This window comes from Falco biarmicus, chromosome 1, assembly GCF_023638135.1.
Source record: "Falco biarmicus isolate bFalBia1 chromosome 1, bFalBia1.pri, whole genome shotgun sequence".
NCBI lineage: Eukaryota > Metazoa > Chordata > Aves > Falconiformes > Falconidae > Falco > Falco biarmicus.
The window spans coordinates 110129443-110145400 of record NC_079288.1 but is presented as its reverse complement, the minus strand read 5'-3'; the positions used below and the strand labels follow the sequence as shown (position 1 = coordinate 110145400).

Sequence of the window (15958 nt, the reverse complement as noted above, 5' to 3'; positions counted from 1 at the left end):
TTATCCCCAGAGCACACAAAAGCCCTGGGACAGAAAGAGCAGGCTGAATGATACTGGAGTAATTTTATCAGTGTGCTTAACTGTAAATGTTGCGACTAATGTATCCATGACATGGCCGAACTGTACAACGCTGTATTATGTAGTTTAGCTACTAGTAGAATGCAGCATTGTATGGTTTAGTTAACCAGATAGGAACCGAATAATGTCCGAAATGAAGACATGAGCCAAGAGAGCTGAAACAGGGCCAGAAGAAGAAAAGGTCATGAAAAGGATAAGAAGAAGAGGAAGATGACAAAGAAGATGAAGATGTCCCAAACGACCACCAGAGGACCCCCGACCCATCAGGCCACACATGTGTAGCAAAGAGTGTGGATATGATAGGTAGTTCTTGGAACTGTAATGAATATGCCAATAGTTTTTCAGAAATGTCATTAATACGTATAGATCAGCCATATAAACAGCAAACAAAGCCTGTATGCACATGGGGCAGAACTTGTCCCCCGTGCATCCAGCTCCAAAAATAAAGCATGCTGCTTTCTAACACTCCAAACTGGGTATTAAGAGAGTTTTGTATCCGATTTTTCGGTATCAATAACTGAACACACAACACAGTAATTGCACCTGTGCTTTTCAGGTTCTTCGTTAATCAGTTGTAAAAATATGCAGTGTTAACGTTTGCCATACTGCACTGACCTGCGAGATATTGAGCACCATGAAAAGAATCCATTTTCTCAGGCTTATTCAGTACCCTATTCACACAGAGCAAACCCCTGTTTAAGGTTTATCCGCAAACAGCTTCTCCGACATGAGAAGTTTCTGTGAATAATCCTTCTGTGTTTGGAAACATGCAGACACGTTACCTTGATTGCTACTGGATGGATGGTCCCTCCTACCTCAAAGCTTCCCTTCTTAAACATCATTACTGATGTGTTGTTTATGCACGTACCTGCCCAGAGTTAAAACAGATTAAGTTTTAATCCACTCTAAGAAAAATATCATCAAAAGAATCCTAAACTATCTTTAAGGAGACTTTAGTTGCTAAAGGAGAAAGTAAGTTTTAGTTCTGAAACACAATCCCAGAGCCTGTTCTCTCTTCCATTATGCTATAAGCTAAAGCAAATAAGACTGTCATAAAACTGTTGCAAAATACTAGAATCTCACTTTCAATCTCTCACAAGAGCTAGTTAATTCTACAGAGTAAAACCTAACATCTCACTTGAAAAGACTGGGTATAATAAACTCCACTCAGTGGCAAGAGCAGCAATAAAATCAATATATTTGTTTCCTACCTTCTGGGAAAATTAAAATGGGTAATTTGGCCTTATCTGCAATGTGTTCTCTAATTCTGTGGAGAGAAAACAAAATTTCAGTGTATACTTCATATTTTCATTTGGCCAAGAATCTAAACATCCATTACTTCTTACATAGGACAAGAAAAGCCCTTGCCCAATTGCCCTTTGCCAGTCAGTAGCCTCAGCCAAGACGTGTGCTAGTTTCAGGCCTTTATCCCAGAGGTTATCACTTGCTAACTGCAGAAGCAGGTCTTCTACAAAACTGTATACAGTCTTTATTTCACCATTTTAATGCAATTAACATGAAGTCAGAGAACAGTGGTACTTGGAGCATGTAACAATCACTTGCCATTTATTTTTGACAGGTTCCAGCTACGAACACAGTTGAACTTTTTTTTTGATTGAGGTATATTCCATATTTTAAGTTTCATGCCTTCTAGGTTCATAACATCAGTTTTATGCTACCTAATGATTCTCTGCATCTAGTTAAGAGATAGGCCACTATTTCACTATATTTGCTGCATCACTTAAAACCAAATGTATTACGAGTAAGCAGGTTACCAACACACAAAATCTGATGTTTTCTGAGACACCTCTCTTGCCTATGACTCAAAAGCATGCAGTTCATCTCCAGCCTGCATATAAAACCAAAAAAACCCCCACCATCACACCAAAGAAAGCAGAGAACAATCCAGCATGGAAGGGACCTTCTCCATTTTTCTAAGAAAAACTGTTATAGACAGTTAATGTTAGCTGTGTTGCACCCTATTTCATGAAGATTTAGGATGACTACGAACAGCCTCTGTGAACACCTGAGAATACTGACAATGAAAGAACTGCCACACTGAGTCAATCCTGTTCACGTCCCTTAAGTCCAACATGCTGTCTTTGCCAGGAATCAATACTGCAGGCCCGGAGAGCAGTATAGGCAGTAAGCAAACACACTGACACTTCTCCAGAGTGCTCCTCCGGTGTTTAGCAGTTAGGTGGTACCCTGGGTTTGGGTTTGGGTTTTTTTTTCGGTTGGTTGGTTGATTTTCTTGCTACAGTCAGCCTCCCTTTAAGCTCTACTCACAGCAAATATAACCAGATTCAATGCTCAGAGCCAATGAAAAATGTACCACGATCTGGGAAGCAGATGTGCTAACAGAACTCAAAGTTCTGTCCTGATGTCCCAAATCATCAGCCTCAAAACTGAATGAACAGGCTCCTTCCTGTCTGTGGAAATTCCCAGAGGTTACAGGGCAAATGATCAAAAGTTCAGTAGACAATTGCTATACCCTGCACCTTCACTGGTGGAGCAGTTCCAAACCTTACACTGATGACAACCTACAGCTGTCCAAAGAGAGATGCGGGGTGAGAACAGTCTCAATTCATGCTTGGACCTCACAATTACTAGGCCTGACGGGACAATTAAGCAAACACCTCACTACCTTACTTTTTCCTCACCAGATGACGATCTTTCATTTCTGAGCGTTCAAACAAAACATGCTGACTGGTTTGCATGCAAGATTTTTGAATGAGTCCCAGAAGCCCTCCATGTGCCTGGCCAACCTGCAAGCCCAAAAGAAACTGGTTACTGTACAAACACACACACACTTAAATAATAAAATTATGAACACAGATGCACCAGTTCTTAAGCTCATTCACAAAGTATAACAATCTTGGACAAAAGTGTGCACACACCTGCCTGTATCTATTATCTTGCAGTCTTGAGTGCTATCAAATCCCACCTTTTCCACCTGTAAGTTTATCCTTTTACCTAACACTACATCCACAGGCACCTCAACATTAGCAATATTTACCGACTCTCTTGTTCATACCAAAGAATAGCATCCATCACTTGCCAAGATTAGAACATCTAATGGAGATGTGTGGTTGGCAACACAGATGCCTCCTCCTCGTGGTTTGTTTTCCCTGCAACAACCATAGAAGTAATTACTTAATGTTTATTCTCCAGACTACAGGCCCCATCCAATGACCATACATCCACAATCGAGACTCTCTGTGACAAAAGCATTCCAGGAACATAGCTTATCTACAGATCCATAGTAAGTGGAAGAACACAAAGCATGTTAAAATACTAATATTACTATGATATATGTTAAAACTTCTGGCAGCACTTTACAGCAGATAAGTCATCCTTCCTCATACTTTCAAGAGTCTGTTCACATTTCCATCGTCTTGGCATCTCACCAAAACCAGTTTCCTTTAGCTGAGAATATAAGACTTCATTGGAGCAAGCATTTTAGCTGCATGTATTCATAGAGGCATATATCAAAGATTATTCGGACACTCAAACCCTTAACAGCAAAGACACTAGAGCATGATTTTACTTGTTTTCTAAAGTATAAACAAAAAAAAATATTTCAGAAGTCTCCATTACATAAAGCTCCATCAGCAAGCAAGCAAGATCTTATGAAAACTTACTGAAATACCATCCATAACTTACTTTAGGAGAGAGCATGAAGAATTACTTACCAAATAGATCAGCTAATAGAACAGCTGAACATTTTACGGTGATACTCTTGCATGTGATTATAATACATTCATAACAAACATTGAGATAAATTTCTAAGGGTATATTTAACCAAGAATACAGTACTACTTCCCTTTCACATACCCTGCCAATACACAACAGAAAACACAGTGGGGCATGCAAACATCTCAACAGGGTCTAGATGATCCAAACAGCTCCCTGGATCAAATTGTACCATCATAGTATCTGTGCAATAATGGAATAAGAATCCCACTCTGAAACTTGATACACTGAGTACTGTAAGAAATCAATACCAAACCAACAAGAGCAGGGTGGCACACTCACCTGTTGTGGAAATGAACAAGACCACCCACACATCGGACACCTAATGTGGCACATATCATCTGAACCTGGTTGCTCAGCCAGCACTTAATTCTGTAAGAAATAGACATACATACATTTTCATTTCTATGTAGTTGCTCACAGAACAATGTAATGTAAACTCTTCAAATTATTCCCAATAGCTGTTACAACAAAGACCATACTAAGCAGATTACCTGCACTAACACCTCCATGCAGGAGGAGCTTATCAGGTATCACAGATACTCTTGTTCCGTTCTTCTACTGTAATCTATGCTAAACCCACCAGATTCAAATCAGAGAAGAAAACAATCAGGATTTTGTTTTATAAACTTTCTCTGAAAGCCACTGCTATTGACTCATTCATTAACATTAATAATATAAAAATATTTAGCTGGTAAAACACATTTGAGGTTTTTTGCACTGACAGGACATAACAGTCTCACAGTATTAATATGCAGTCGCTCAGGACAGATGATTTACTTGCCCTGTTCTGACTCAAATAGAGCATACTCTATCTGGCTTACATTGCATGTCCACTTTCAGATGCCATTGCCATACTCTCTCTCTCACAGTGCTCTGAGTTTACAGTAGAGAAAAAGTCACCCCATGATAGTCCACATTAACCCTTTGGACTCAAGCAGATTTACACACCACACTAATTCAAATCCTTAAAGAAATAAAAAAAAAAAAAAAAAAAAAAGCAGAGACCTCAGCAAGCACTTACCTGCCATTCGGAAACCGTCCTACTACCGTAGTGACTAAGACCAGCAAGAGAATGCTGAAAACAGACAAGCAGATGCTACAAAGCAAACAATCAAAATTAAATGCTAAGAAGCAAAACTGGGAAAGCAACCAAGAAAAGGTTTTATTTAACCCTTTGATCCATTTCAAAATTCATCCCTCCACTATTAATAGCATCTAACTAGCAATACAAACCAGTTAAGGCCAACCGGATAATATGAGCACGTTTCCACTCAATCCTGCTGTATTAACTTATATATTGTGGCTACAAAGGCCAATGATATCCTGGGGTGGGGCATGAGGAGGAGCATGGCCAGCAGGCGCAGGGAGGGGATCCTGCCCCTCGGCTCTGCCCTGGGGAGGCCGCCCCGGGAGTGCTGTGCCCAGCGCTGGGCTCCCCAGTTCCAGAGACAGGGAGCTGCTGGGGAGGGCCCAGCGGAGGGCTACAAAGATGATGAGGGGCTGAAGTATCTCCCTGACAAGGAAAGGCTGAGAGAGCTGGGCCTGTTTAGCCTGGAGAAGAGAACACTGAGAGGGGATCTTATCAATGTCTACAAATATCTTAAGGGCAAGTGTCAAGAATATGGGGCCGGGCTCTTTTCAGTGGTGCCCTGTGACAGGACGAGGGGCAACAGGCACAAACTGCAAGGCAGAGGGTTCCATCTGAATATGAGGAAGAACTTCTTTATCTGAGGGTGACAGAGCACTGGAGCAGGCTGCCCAGAGAGGCTGTGGGGTCTCCTTCTCTGGAGACATTCAAAACCTGCCTGGATGTGATTCTGTGCTACTGCTCTAGGTGAGCCTGCTTTAGCAGGGGGTTGGACTAGATGGCTTCCAGCAGTCCCTTCCAACCCTGACCATTCTGTGATTCTGTGAAACCTGCATTGAATACAAAACCTTGTGCTGCCTGGAGTCTATCTTCCAAAAAGCACTACACTCTGATCTGAAGCTATCATATGGTAAAGAAACAATCATGTTGGAAAAGAACAGCAAGTAGGCTAGTGTTCTTTAATGCAGATGACATTTTTCAATGCCAAAAGGGACTTGTCATTTCATTTTTAATAACCTATCCAGAAATTTCAATATGTACTTCCACCCCAAGCTGTAAGCTACTATATAATCACGAAAATTAAATGTTATTCGTTACTAATGGCTGAGCAAGACCAATATTGAAGCTATTTGTACACGAATGTTGTATTCTTAAGCTCCATATCTAAGCTTACACACAGGCACATGTGCTCTACTATGTGACTGACTGTATGAAATCCCTGTATGTGCTGCAGCTATGTTTTAAATATACTGTCCTCCCATCAAAGGAACAAGGAAATTTAAAAGCTCCTGCTCTTTACAAGAACACATGAATATTTGTAACTGTTTCGTCAATATGATAAAGGCTGGTTTTGCTTAATAGAAAATTTTAAAAGTTTGGAAACATAATACATTCCAAGTAGATGTCTCTCTTTCCCATCCATCCCTGTGCTCCCTCAACACTGGCTTTGCTTCAAATCCCAAGTGTTCAGCATACAGTTTCCCTGTCTCTCAGGCAGGTAGGGCCTGATCCTTTCAGTTGAAAAAATCGTTACTTTACATAGCAAAAAAATCTTCAGATAGTTTCTGTAAAGTTTTGCTGGATTTTAAAAACAAATTAATTACTAATAAAACATACAGAACTTGAGAAATGTACAACTTCAGCGCGGTTTTTTCTTTTAGCAATATTTATGTTTCAATGACATCTTGGAAAACAAAGTAATGCTAGGTTCTCCTTTCTGCACTAGTCAACAGCATATAATTTCACATTTTTTATAAGTAGTAACACAAAAACCAGATCCCAACAAGTTACACCTGGCTTACCGGAAAGGCACCAGAAGACAATACCGAATTAGGATCCCAACGACCCACACAATGGTCAGTTGCCAGCTGACATGGTGTAAGTCAGCGTTGGTTCTGCTGAGGAGATTCCAGGACACCAGCTCCTCAGAGGAGAACCGCTGGGTGACTTCATCTTCTGCAACTGCCTCACACCCCTTCTTTGAGAAGTACATAACATCAGCAAGGTTGAAGCATCCTTGGCAGTGGCCAGCAATCGCCTCTTCCATGGAGGCTTCCTCTCTCTGGACAATCCCTGCAGGAGGAAACGAGTCTTCCTTCCACACAATGGAATGGACAGTACGGATTCCAAAACGAGCAAAATACACATGCCTTTTAGAAATAGCTCTCCTCCTACTCCAAGCACCATAATTGCATTGTTATGCCTCATTTACATACTGGCTTTTAATTCCACAAGTTACTTGTCTAATCCTGTGCCACGTAACACCACTCAATGGTTGAGGAAAGGAAAAAAGCATTCAGAGCAAGCTGCAAATAAAACCTTGAGCACAACACCTACTTCATTGTCATTTAGCAAACAACATATGTACACACACCCAGAAATGCCAATAGTGCACTGCTAAGATTGCAGACCCCTCCTGGTCCTTTGACTCAAATTCAGGCAGTGTTTCTACAGTTGTTCTTGCTGCTGTTGATTAGTTTTACTTTTTCCCAGCAATAGCAAACATCTTTCTCTGGTATTTTTTCTCAGAGCCTTCTCTCTTCACATATCCCTTCTCCTTTAGGAGTCACTTCACTACCGAGAAACTTCAAGAAATGTCTAGATTGTTCCACTGAGATATACCTAGTGTAACACAGTAGTGTTGTGCAGGAAGAATGACAACACATTCATGCTCCATATCTCTAAAATTATACCTCATAGGCCAGCCACACAGCAAGTCTCAGTGATGTTTGCTGTGGCCACTCTGAGACCAGATTCTTACCTAGCTGGTTACAGTGACTAAAATTTTATTGACTCATACCAGCTAACACCTGGGGGTTTTGTTTGCCTTTTTTTTGCGGGGTGGGGTGGTGTAACTGGAGGACATTAGATATGCATTATACAACATACATTTAATTTGCCTTAATCAACATGCTACCTTCTGATCAAAATCACAAAACCTTCCTCAGCTGCACTTTGATCAAACCTTCAATGTTCAGAAAATCATCAGACCTGAAATTCTGACAAACCAAACAGTCCACATGACTAGTGACTGAAAATGGCACTACAAGTAAAAGGATTATTATGAGAACTTAATCCAGTCCCCTTTGGTCAAAGAAGAAAGGAAAAATAGTTGGGAAGAGAAAAATAAATAAATTGGTCTTTCAGATTTTAACCCCATGCTTAGAGAAGAATGCAAATTGTAACTGTGATCTGTGGGACAGTGTAGCTTCTTTACTTGAGAGACCCTGGCTTTTTGCATGCTAGGAGTTACAAGAAGCAAGAGAGAATCCATACAGAGGAATGTCAAGGGCAAAGAATACTCTGTTCTCCTAATCTCTTAAAGAGAGGTGATGAAGTCAGAAAGTACAAAATACTCATGAAAACAGGGACAGCTTCCCAAATGCTTATCGGCAATGTCCTTCTATACCCACACTGTCTCTAACATCTTTTATTTAGAAGACTCCATTGTTCACTGATTGTCTTGCTTATAACATACTTAAGGTCTCTTTGTAGTTTGTAACCTCAGCAGTTATTTGCACAAAGTCCATTTTGGCCATTCCAGTTTTCTTACTTAACATCAAATGCAATTTATGTTTCTGCTTACTCTTTTCTAGGTAAGATATTAAAATAGTTGCCTTTTTACAAGACAAATAGTGCTGTGTCACCTTCATTCAGAGATCTTACCAGTGGAGATTAAATTTTCAAGTGCCAGCGCCTTCTGCTTTTTTACTCCCTCCTCAATCTGCAGGGTGGCCCACTGTTCCCAAAACAAGAAAAGTAGATGTTGATGGTTTTCATTTCATCATTTCCAGGCATTCTGTAATTACCTTAGGTGAATTGTCTGAACCTCTCTTATTGAAGCCAGGTCTTAGATTTTCATTTTTCAAATTCAGCCTGAAGGCTGTCCTGCACACCTCCTTGTTTCATTTGTTACATAGATTACCTTTGAGCCAAACAATTTTTCCTGAAAATGACAAAACTTCTTTTCAGGACACAGGCAGTTGTTTTTTCCCTGGGGTCCCACAAATTACTGTACTACCTAAGAGACTCTATGAGGTCCACGGGTCCAAAACCCTCTCTTCCCCAGTTAGTTTCAGGCAATAGAATGATGCAAAATACTATCGCTGACATTAGAGACACGCCGGAAAAATAGATCTAAAAATGGATTTTCAGAATAAAAGACATTACCACAGTTTTAGGGCATTCATGCAGTTTCTCTTAATAGAAAACAGAGGAGGGATCATTTCATATCCGTAGTATCTCTGTAGTAGTAGCTCTGGTAATTAGCTCTCACCCTTCCCCATCTTCACCTTTCTGAACTAAACCAAGTTTCTCCTCCCCGCGCACAGCAGCATAAAACTTCTCCATTAGGCATATTGGTATATTTGATTTTGCTAATTTTTGAAGTTTTCATAGTTTTGAATGTTTCCATCATACACATATAGACATACAAATAGTAGCTCTCATGGGTACTAGATCCTCCCATATTTACATCAAGATATCTGCCCTGACAAAGGACACAGGACACTTGTGTGTAAGCTCTTCTCATTATTAAGGTATCAATGACCCGCTCAGGTTATGTCCTCACCTGCTATTAAGGCTTTCCCACCTACAACAGATAAGGACAAACTCTTGCTAAACAGTTTATTCCCCTCTTACTGACATACGCAGCGATTGAAGTCACCATGAAGCATGATCTCAAAACAGTCTTTACCACATTACAATGTGTTGCATGTGCCAACATCACCAACTAGCTTTTTTGCCATCCTTAAGTTCTCTACCATCTCCTTCTGTAACTATTGAAGTTTAAGTCAGTAACAAAAAAGGGACACTTTAGCTCAGCATAGTTAGGATATTTCAGTTACTGTTAGTTGACTTTTTCTGCTGGCCATCTGAAAAGAAAAGAGAAAGCAGAACAGGCAGTGATGCTGTATTTTAACTCCATGCAAACCATCTGTTATAACACCATAAAAAACCAAACCCAATCAAACAAACAAACCAAAACAAACAACAACAACAAACAACAAACCAAAAAAACCCACCAAAATCCCAGACCTTCAACTTGTCTATACTTCCCAATCATTCCCTAAGAAAGGTAAACTGCTACATCATCCGTCTCGATCTTTTACAACACATAAAGAGTTGCTCAGAACTGGGGAGACAGGGGATGTCATGAGAACAGCAGCCCATACACTGAGAAATGAAAGAATATATGGCATAGGAACAAGGGTATCGCAGAAGAGAGTAATGGCAGACATGTCAGACTTAATCACTTCATAATGCACTGCTGGTCTTCACCCCTTCGCAAATATCCTTTAGAATAGTTACATGGTATGAGGGAGGAAAAAAATAAAAATCCCCTAGTTCAGCAAACAAAGCCTCACTCCCTGCTTTCATGTCTCCTGTCTACCACCCTGATCTTGCCCATCTCAGTCCTCCTACATGAACAGGCACCTGCCAGCTAGCAAGCACTGCCAGAAATGAGCTTGCTGATACTATCGCGGAGGATCTGGAACACATCGAGGAGGCTGGCTTCTGAAGCACAGGTAGGAAAAGGGTGATAATCACTGACCAAGCTGACTCACAATATATGTTAACCAATTCAAATGAGCAAGACAAGTCAAAACCAACAAAAAAATTATAAAGTTTACTAGTGAAGTATAAAGTCCTGCCTTATAGCACAGTGTAACGGTGGGACAAAATACAAGAACTGGGGAATATCGTATGAAAGTGTTGGGCAGAGTAGGTTATGGACTTCACTGTCCAGGACATATTGCCAGAGATCATCAGAAATTGAAGCAGTTGCATAAAAATATGGATGAAAATCATCACAGGACACAAAACTCTCCTAACTTTCTAATTGGCATGGGAGGCTAAAGCAAGCATCTGGGAGGGTATTCCTGGCAATGTGGCATACAAGCACTCAGCTCTTAGGCTTTTCATCAAGCAACTGAGTTGATGCCTGCCAAAACCAGGCTCTGTCTGGGTGAAAGTCTGGACTGACCCAGCAGAGTAGCTTTTATGCTGTTCTGCATTCAGTGGCATCTGTATGTTTGATTTGTTTTCAAAAAGGCTTTGTGATTGCCTTTGTTTTGCACAGTATTGAGACAGAGCTGTCATGCTGGTCTTTGTTGCAAAACAGTAATGAAAGCATGTTTTAAATACCTTACAAAAACATGGATGTTGCAACAAACACAGAATTTAAGTGTTAAATGGAGCAACTTAATTTCTAAGTTTGCTGACCAAATGAGAACTCGGGTGCTGTACTTGCCTTCCTCCCATTTCTGAAGTGGACGCAACATGTCCAAACATCCAGCAGGTGATCCCAGCTGGAATACTGAAGACTTGACAGCTTAACTCCAACAGCCCATTTGTTTGAGGATTCCTCTAATTAGATTCTGAACAAAATAAGGGTACCTAATACTTCTTTTATTAATTACTTTCTTCATAGTACATGACACGAAGAGCTATACATTATGGAATGTTCATTTAAAAAAAAAAATATCTCACTTCTTGTGTTCTTTCCTCTTAAGTACATTTTGGGGTGTTGTTTGGTACTCCATTTTTCCATACTGTAATAATTTGGTTTTGCCTCTCTCCCTCTACATTCCCATAGTTTATGGCCTCTTCTCCTATGTTCTCAGGAAAGCTTTTTCTAATCACTCGTTACATTGGCTTTTTTCAATCCTTTTCTTGACTTTGCCCCAAGGCCTTTGTCACGCATGAGAACAATTACTCTATGTAAAGTCTCCACATACAATTACAAAGAGAAGGTCAATAGTTTTTTACTGCAAGCTAAAATTACCATCTAAGATCAAGCACTTAGGACCTTTTCATCCAACAGCCCTTTCTGTCCGGCCTCATTTCCGCTTCCACTTCCCAGACAAGAACCCAGATCAAATGAACTGTGTATTACATTGCATGTCTGAGAGGATGTGCAAGCAGCAACTTGTCTGTAATCAGATGGCAAAAAGCACTCACAAATCTCCTGGCTGCTCTACTGAAGGCAGATGAAATGCGTTGAGAAGGGTTCCAAACATTTGTTTGGGATAAAAGCACAAGTATCAGTTCTTTGTTTTTTGATGCAGTGGCTAGCTCAGGATAACCATGTACTCCAAAGCACGCCAATGAGCTGCTTCTACTAGCTTAAGTGGCTGCAACACCTGGTACTCCAGTGGGAGCTAACAGCATACCAGCTACCTCAATGTACAAGGGAGCTATCAATTCAAAGAATATCCACAATTATTAGATGGCTGATGTCTTTCCTACACATGAATATTTCTCAAGAAACAATACACCAATTTTATACAGAAGCTCAGATCACAACATTCCACAAGATTCTTGGCAAATGGAGCTACAGCAGTTTAACATATTTATTTGACTCTCCACAGGACTGTGAGAGTATGATGTAGATTTCATTTTAGCAAATGCATTTTTTTTTTTGCAGCTGCAAAGCTAAAAAGCTAGAATCATGTCCCTAGCATAGCTTTGCTAGTATCATCACTTCCACCAAACCCTGTTACAGACAAACAAATACAAAGCTTAGAAAAAAGACATTATTTCACAAATAAAAGCTTACAGGCGTATTGGAAACCAACCAAATTTATCCTTAAAATATTTCCCAAAATTATGAAGATGAACTGATGGTAGTAATAATAATTATGGGCTAATAGTTATGCAACTGAGAAATTACAGTCTTGGAGATCTTTTATTATCATACTATCCACATCCTCAAAAAACAAAAGCACCCAAATACACCAAAACAAAAAAACCCAAAACACAGAACCAAAAACCCCACAAGCAATCACCCCCAAAAATTTCAAACCTTGAATCTTGCTTTTGTGAAAAGGTTTGTTTTGTTTCTGAAAAATTAGTATCTAGATTTCTCGATGGAGAAGCAGCAAAGGGTACAAATTAATTCCATACATATAATACATCTTACCCATTTGTTCAAGTCACTGTTCACACTGATAAAACACTTCAGTGAAGTCAGGAAATCAAAATTACTTATCTCATCATATGCCACCATTACTCACTGCTTAGTAATAGATCTGCAAATTTGGGCTTTATCCTAAAATACCTAGAGGTCCCATCAAATTCAGTAAGGGCTACAGAGATGCTTTCTTTGAAAACACAATCTTGAAAAAATATCTTGCGACTTTAAAGTCCTTGATTTCAGTCTCCACTCTTTTTCTCCAACTGACAAAACATGGAAGAAAATAAAACACATTTTCCCTCCGCCTCCCAATGTGAATAGTCAATTACATCTGTAAGAAGCAAATACGAACCATTCTCAGGTGAGCAGTTTTCTGTTAATTTCACTGGTCTACCTAACAAACTAAATCAAATGCAACACAATAGAAAAATCCAGTTACAGTGCTCAAGTTTGGATTTTTGGTGAAACATCAACAAGTTGTTTGGTACTTCCTAGAGCACTGATATTCCTGTAATACAGTCAGTAGTGTGCTAATACATGGCTAAGCATCTTCTTTCAGCATTTTCAGCTTAGCTATTTGGTAAGGCATCCTATTTCACCATTCAGGCTAACAACAGGAATCAAGGATGGTCTTTGTGCATTACCCGGTTAGCAAGATCTCAGGTAGATAATGTCACAGCTAGAAACAAGTTGACACTTCACTAGGTTATCAATGTCAAGTTGTTCTTCTCTTGAACAAAGGGCACGTATAAGCCTGTTTTAAAGCTAACTGTATCCCAAGCAGCAATTTCAGCCATGTTCCGGTGAACCAGCCCCAGGACTTCAAGATTAGGCCCAGCAATTGCATGCACAAGCTCTAACTCAGCATTTCTCAGCCCTACCCTTACTTGCAAAGAGCCACATGAGCCAAAGCACGAGCAAATGGGACCTAACACATTCCCTCCGTTCCCTCTCTCTCCCATTTCCCATCAAGATAGCTCTTAGTACTCATTTTTTGTCACTATGAGACACATTTGAACAATACTTCAAAGGAAACAGTGGAAACTAATTGTAAGATTAAAACAGAGGAAACTGCTTTTTTGCCCCCAGGACAGTTACGGAACAACTTTAAACTAAAGAACAAAACAAGCCAGCCTGACCTGCAGTATATGGAGCTGTGCTCTTCCTGTTATTAGTTGCTATAGTAATGGGGAACTAGGCATAAAAGGCTGTATCTGATCAAGTAACAATTAACTTAATTAATTCTATTTTGATAAATGAATCTTCCACATTGTGAATACAAAATTATCATGCTCATAACCGGTTACGAAAACTGTGGACAGAAAAACATTTAACGTGCTTTTCCAAAAAGAAGTGCCTTCCTATATAAAACACCCACTGAGTGGGTCAAACATCCTTCAAAGTTGGGAAATGCATAGGGGAAAAGATACAGAAATTATTTTAATGTCTGCCAACTGCAGCAGCAAAGCTGTCCAAAGACCTCCTCATGTTTGTGTTTGACATGAGTGTGCCTGATGAAATCAATTCCAAGTGCCACAAGCCTCTGACTCAGGATATCAGTAAGAACTTAATTAGCATACCACTGCCTGATTTAAAAATAAGTATCACATAAAAGCCATATTAGATATAGACACTGCAGGCAGTCATTTCACATTGACATCAGTATCTGAAAAAAAAAGTAACCCCTGAAGTTTGCAGTCACGTGCACTATGCTAAATGATGTTCATACAGCTGAAGACAACCCCTGCCCAAGAGCTCTTAGTATGCGCGAGACAGAAAGAGCAAATTACGAAACAGAAATAGCAAAGTAAGAGGGTCATGATATTAACAGTATTACATTATTATAAACATATTCTACTACACAAATAGATGGTTCTAACAACTTAATAATAGTAATAATACCAGTAATAAGGTTTCTGCCACAAGGAGAAAGTATATTCATGCAGAACAGGTTTATGCCAGAAAGACAAAGTTAATCTACCGGAAAATGGAAATGTTTCACTGTTCAATATGATGAATTCACAGCACCTACTTTTGGCCACTGATGGATATGAAAAGTCAGACTTGAAAAATTAAATGCAATTGTGGCTTATTAAAAGCCTCTGAAAACTTATATCGGCAGAATCACGATCTTAGCCATGACCTGTTCATCTCTAAAAAAATTATACTTTTAGAAGGTTACATGGATTCCTCAAGTCTCATACAGCAGAAATTATGACTGCTGCCTCCACCAGATTGTATAACTGGAAAAAGCAAACACACAGTCAGTATTCTTACCTAGAACAGTGCTCGTCAATACCATGTAATTAAAATAATCCAAATAAACCCACAGAAACTTATGTACATCTAAAACACACGTACTTGTTACTTACCAACTCCCATGAACTACTGCATCTTTTTATTTATATTTGACTTGTCCTGAGTATAGCATGAAGTATTCTAACCAGCTTGAACTAGAAGCTACATAACATGGAATCCCTAACCCAAGAAAACCTCAAACTGGTACCAGATTATAAGATTATAACCCAGAACATAACTAGGTATCATTAAAGACACCATTCAAAAGAACTACCAAAAAAAGTTCAAGCTGCAGACAACAAACCCAAGTTAATGGAATTCTTTCTGCTGACCTCTACGGCATCTCTACCAAATGTACAGATTTTTATTTTTTTATTAAACATGTTTTGTAGTAAACATGTACCTCTTTAACCCAACTCCCAACTTACCTCTAACATTTTAATTACAATTTTCACATATAAATGAGAAATCCCCAATGACACTCGAAACACCGAAGGCAACAAAACTAACACCACAAACAAAATCATCCAGATAGACAAAATCTTGCCCTCTGCAAGGCCATGACCTTCTCTATTTTCTTCCATGCTTGCTCCTTCAAAATGGCAACCCACTGCTTCTCTGAAAATACATGCTCATCTGTAGTGGAGAATCCAGCAAGCTTTAAGAGACAGAGGCAAATGAAAATTGCACATCCTGAGAGCCAAAGCTTTCTCTAGGAGAAGGCTGCTGCCCTCTGAAGCCTGACACCACCAATGCTCTCAATGATAATGTAATTTCTACCTCTTGTCCCGCCCAAATTCCACCCACTTCCTTTTAAT

At 39.6% G+C, this 15958-nt stretch overlaps 1 protein-coding gene across 4 annotated transcripts in view; it reads right to left on the bottom strand.

Moving 5' to 3' along the window:
• The window catches only part of LOC130159209 (glycerol-3-phosphate acyltransferase 3-like), a 33801-nt gene that overhangs the window by 7072 nt on the left and 10771 nt on the right, over positions 1–15958 (bottom strand). For 2 of the 4 annotated variants that reach the window (XM_056360583.1, XM_056360591.1), the window contains 8 exons: positions 8591–8663; positions 6727–6997; positions 4859–4933; positions 4117–4206; positions 3116–3209; positions 2731–2846; positions 1290–1345; positions 861–946 (listed from right to left, as the gene is read on the bottom strand). In XM_056360583.1, the coding sequence (XP_056216558.1) occupies positions 861–946; positions 1290–1345; positions 2731–2846; positions 3116–3209; positions 4117–4206; positions 4859–4933; positions 6727–6971 (762 nt within the window). In that variant the 5' untranslated portion in view covers positions 6972–6997; positions 8591–8663. Of the gene's footprint in view, positions 1–860; positions 947–1289; positions 1346–2730; positions 2847–3115; positions 3210–4116; positions 4207–4858; positions 4934–6726; positions 6998–8590; positions 8664–15568; positions 15794–15958 lie in introns of those variants that run through there. The other 2 variants (XM_056360611.1, XM_056360601.1) reach the window with 2 other exon arrangements.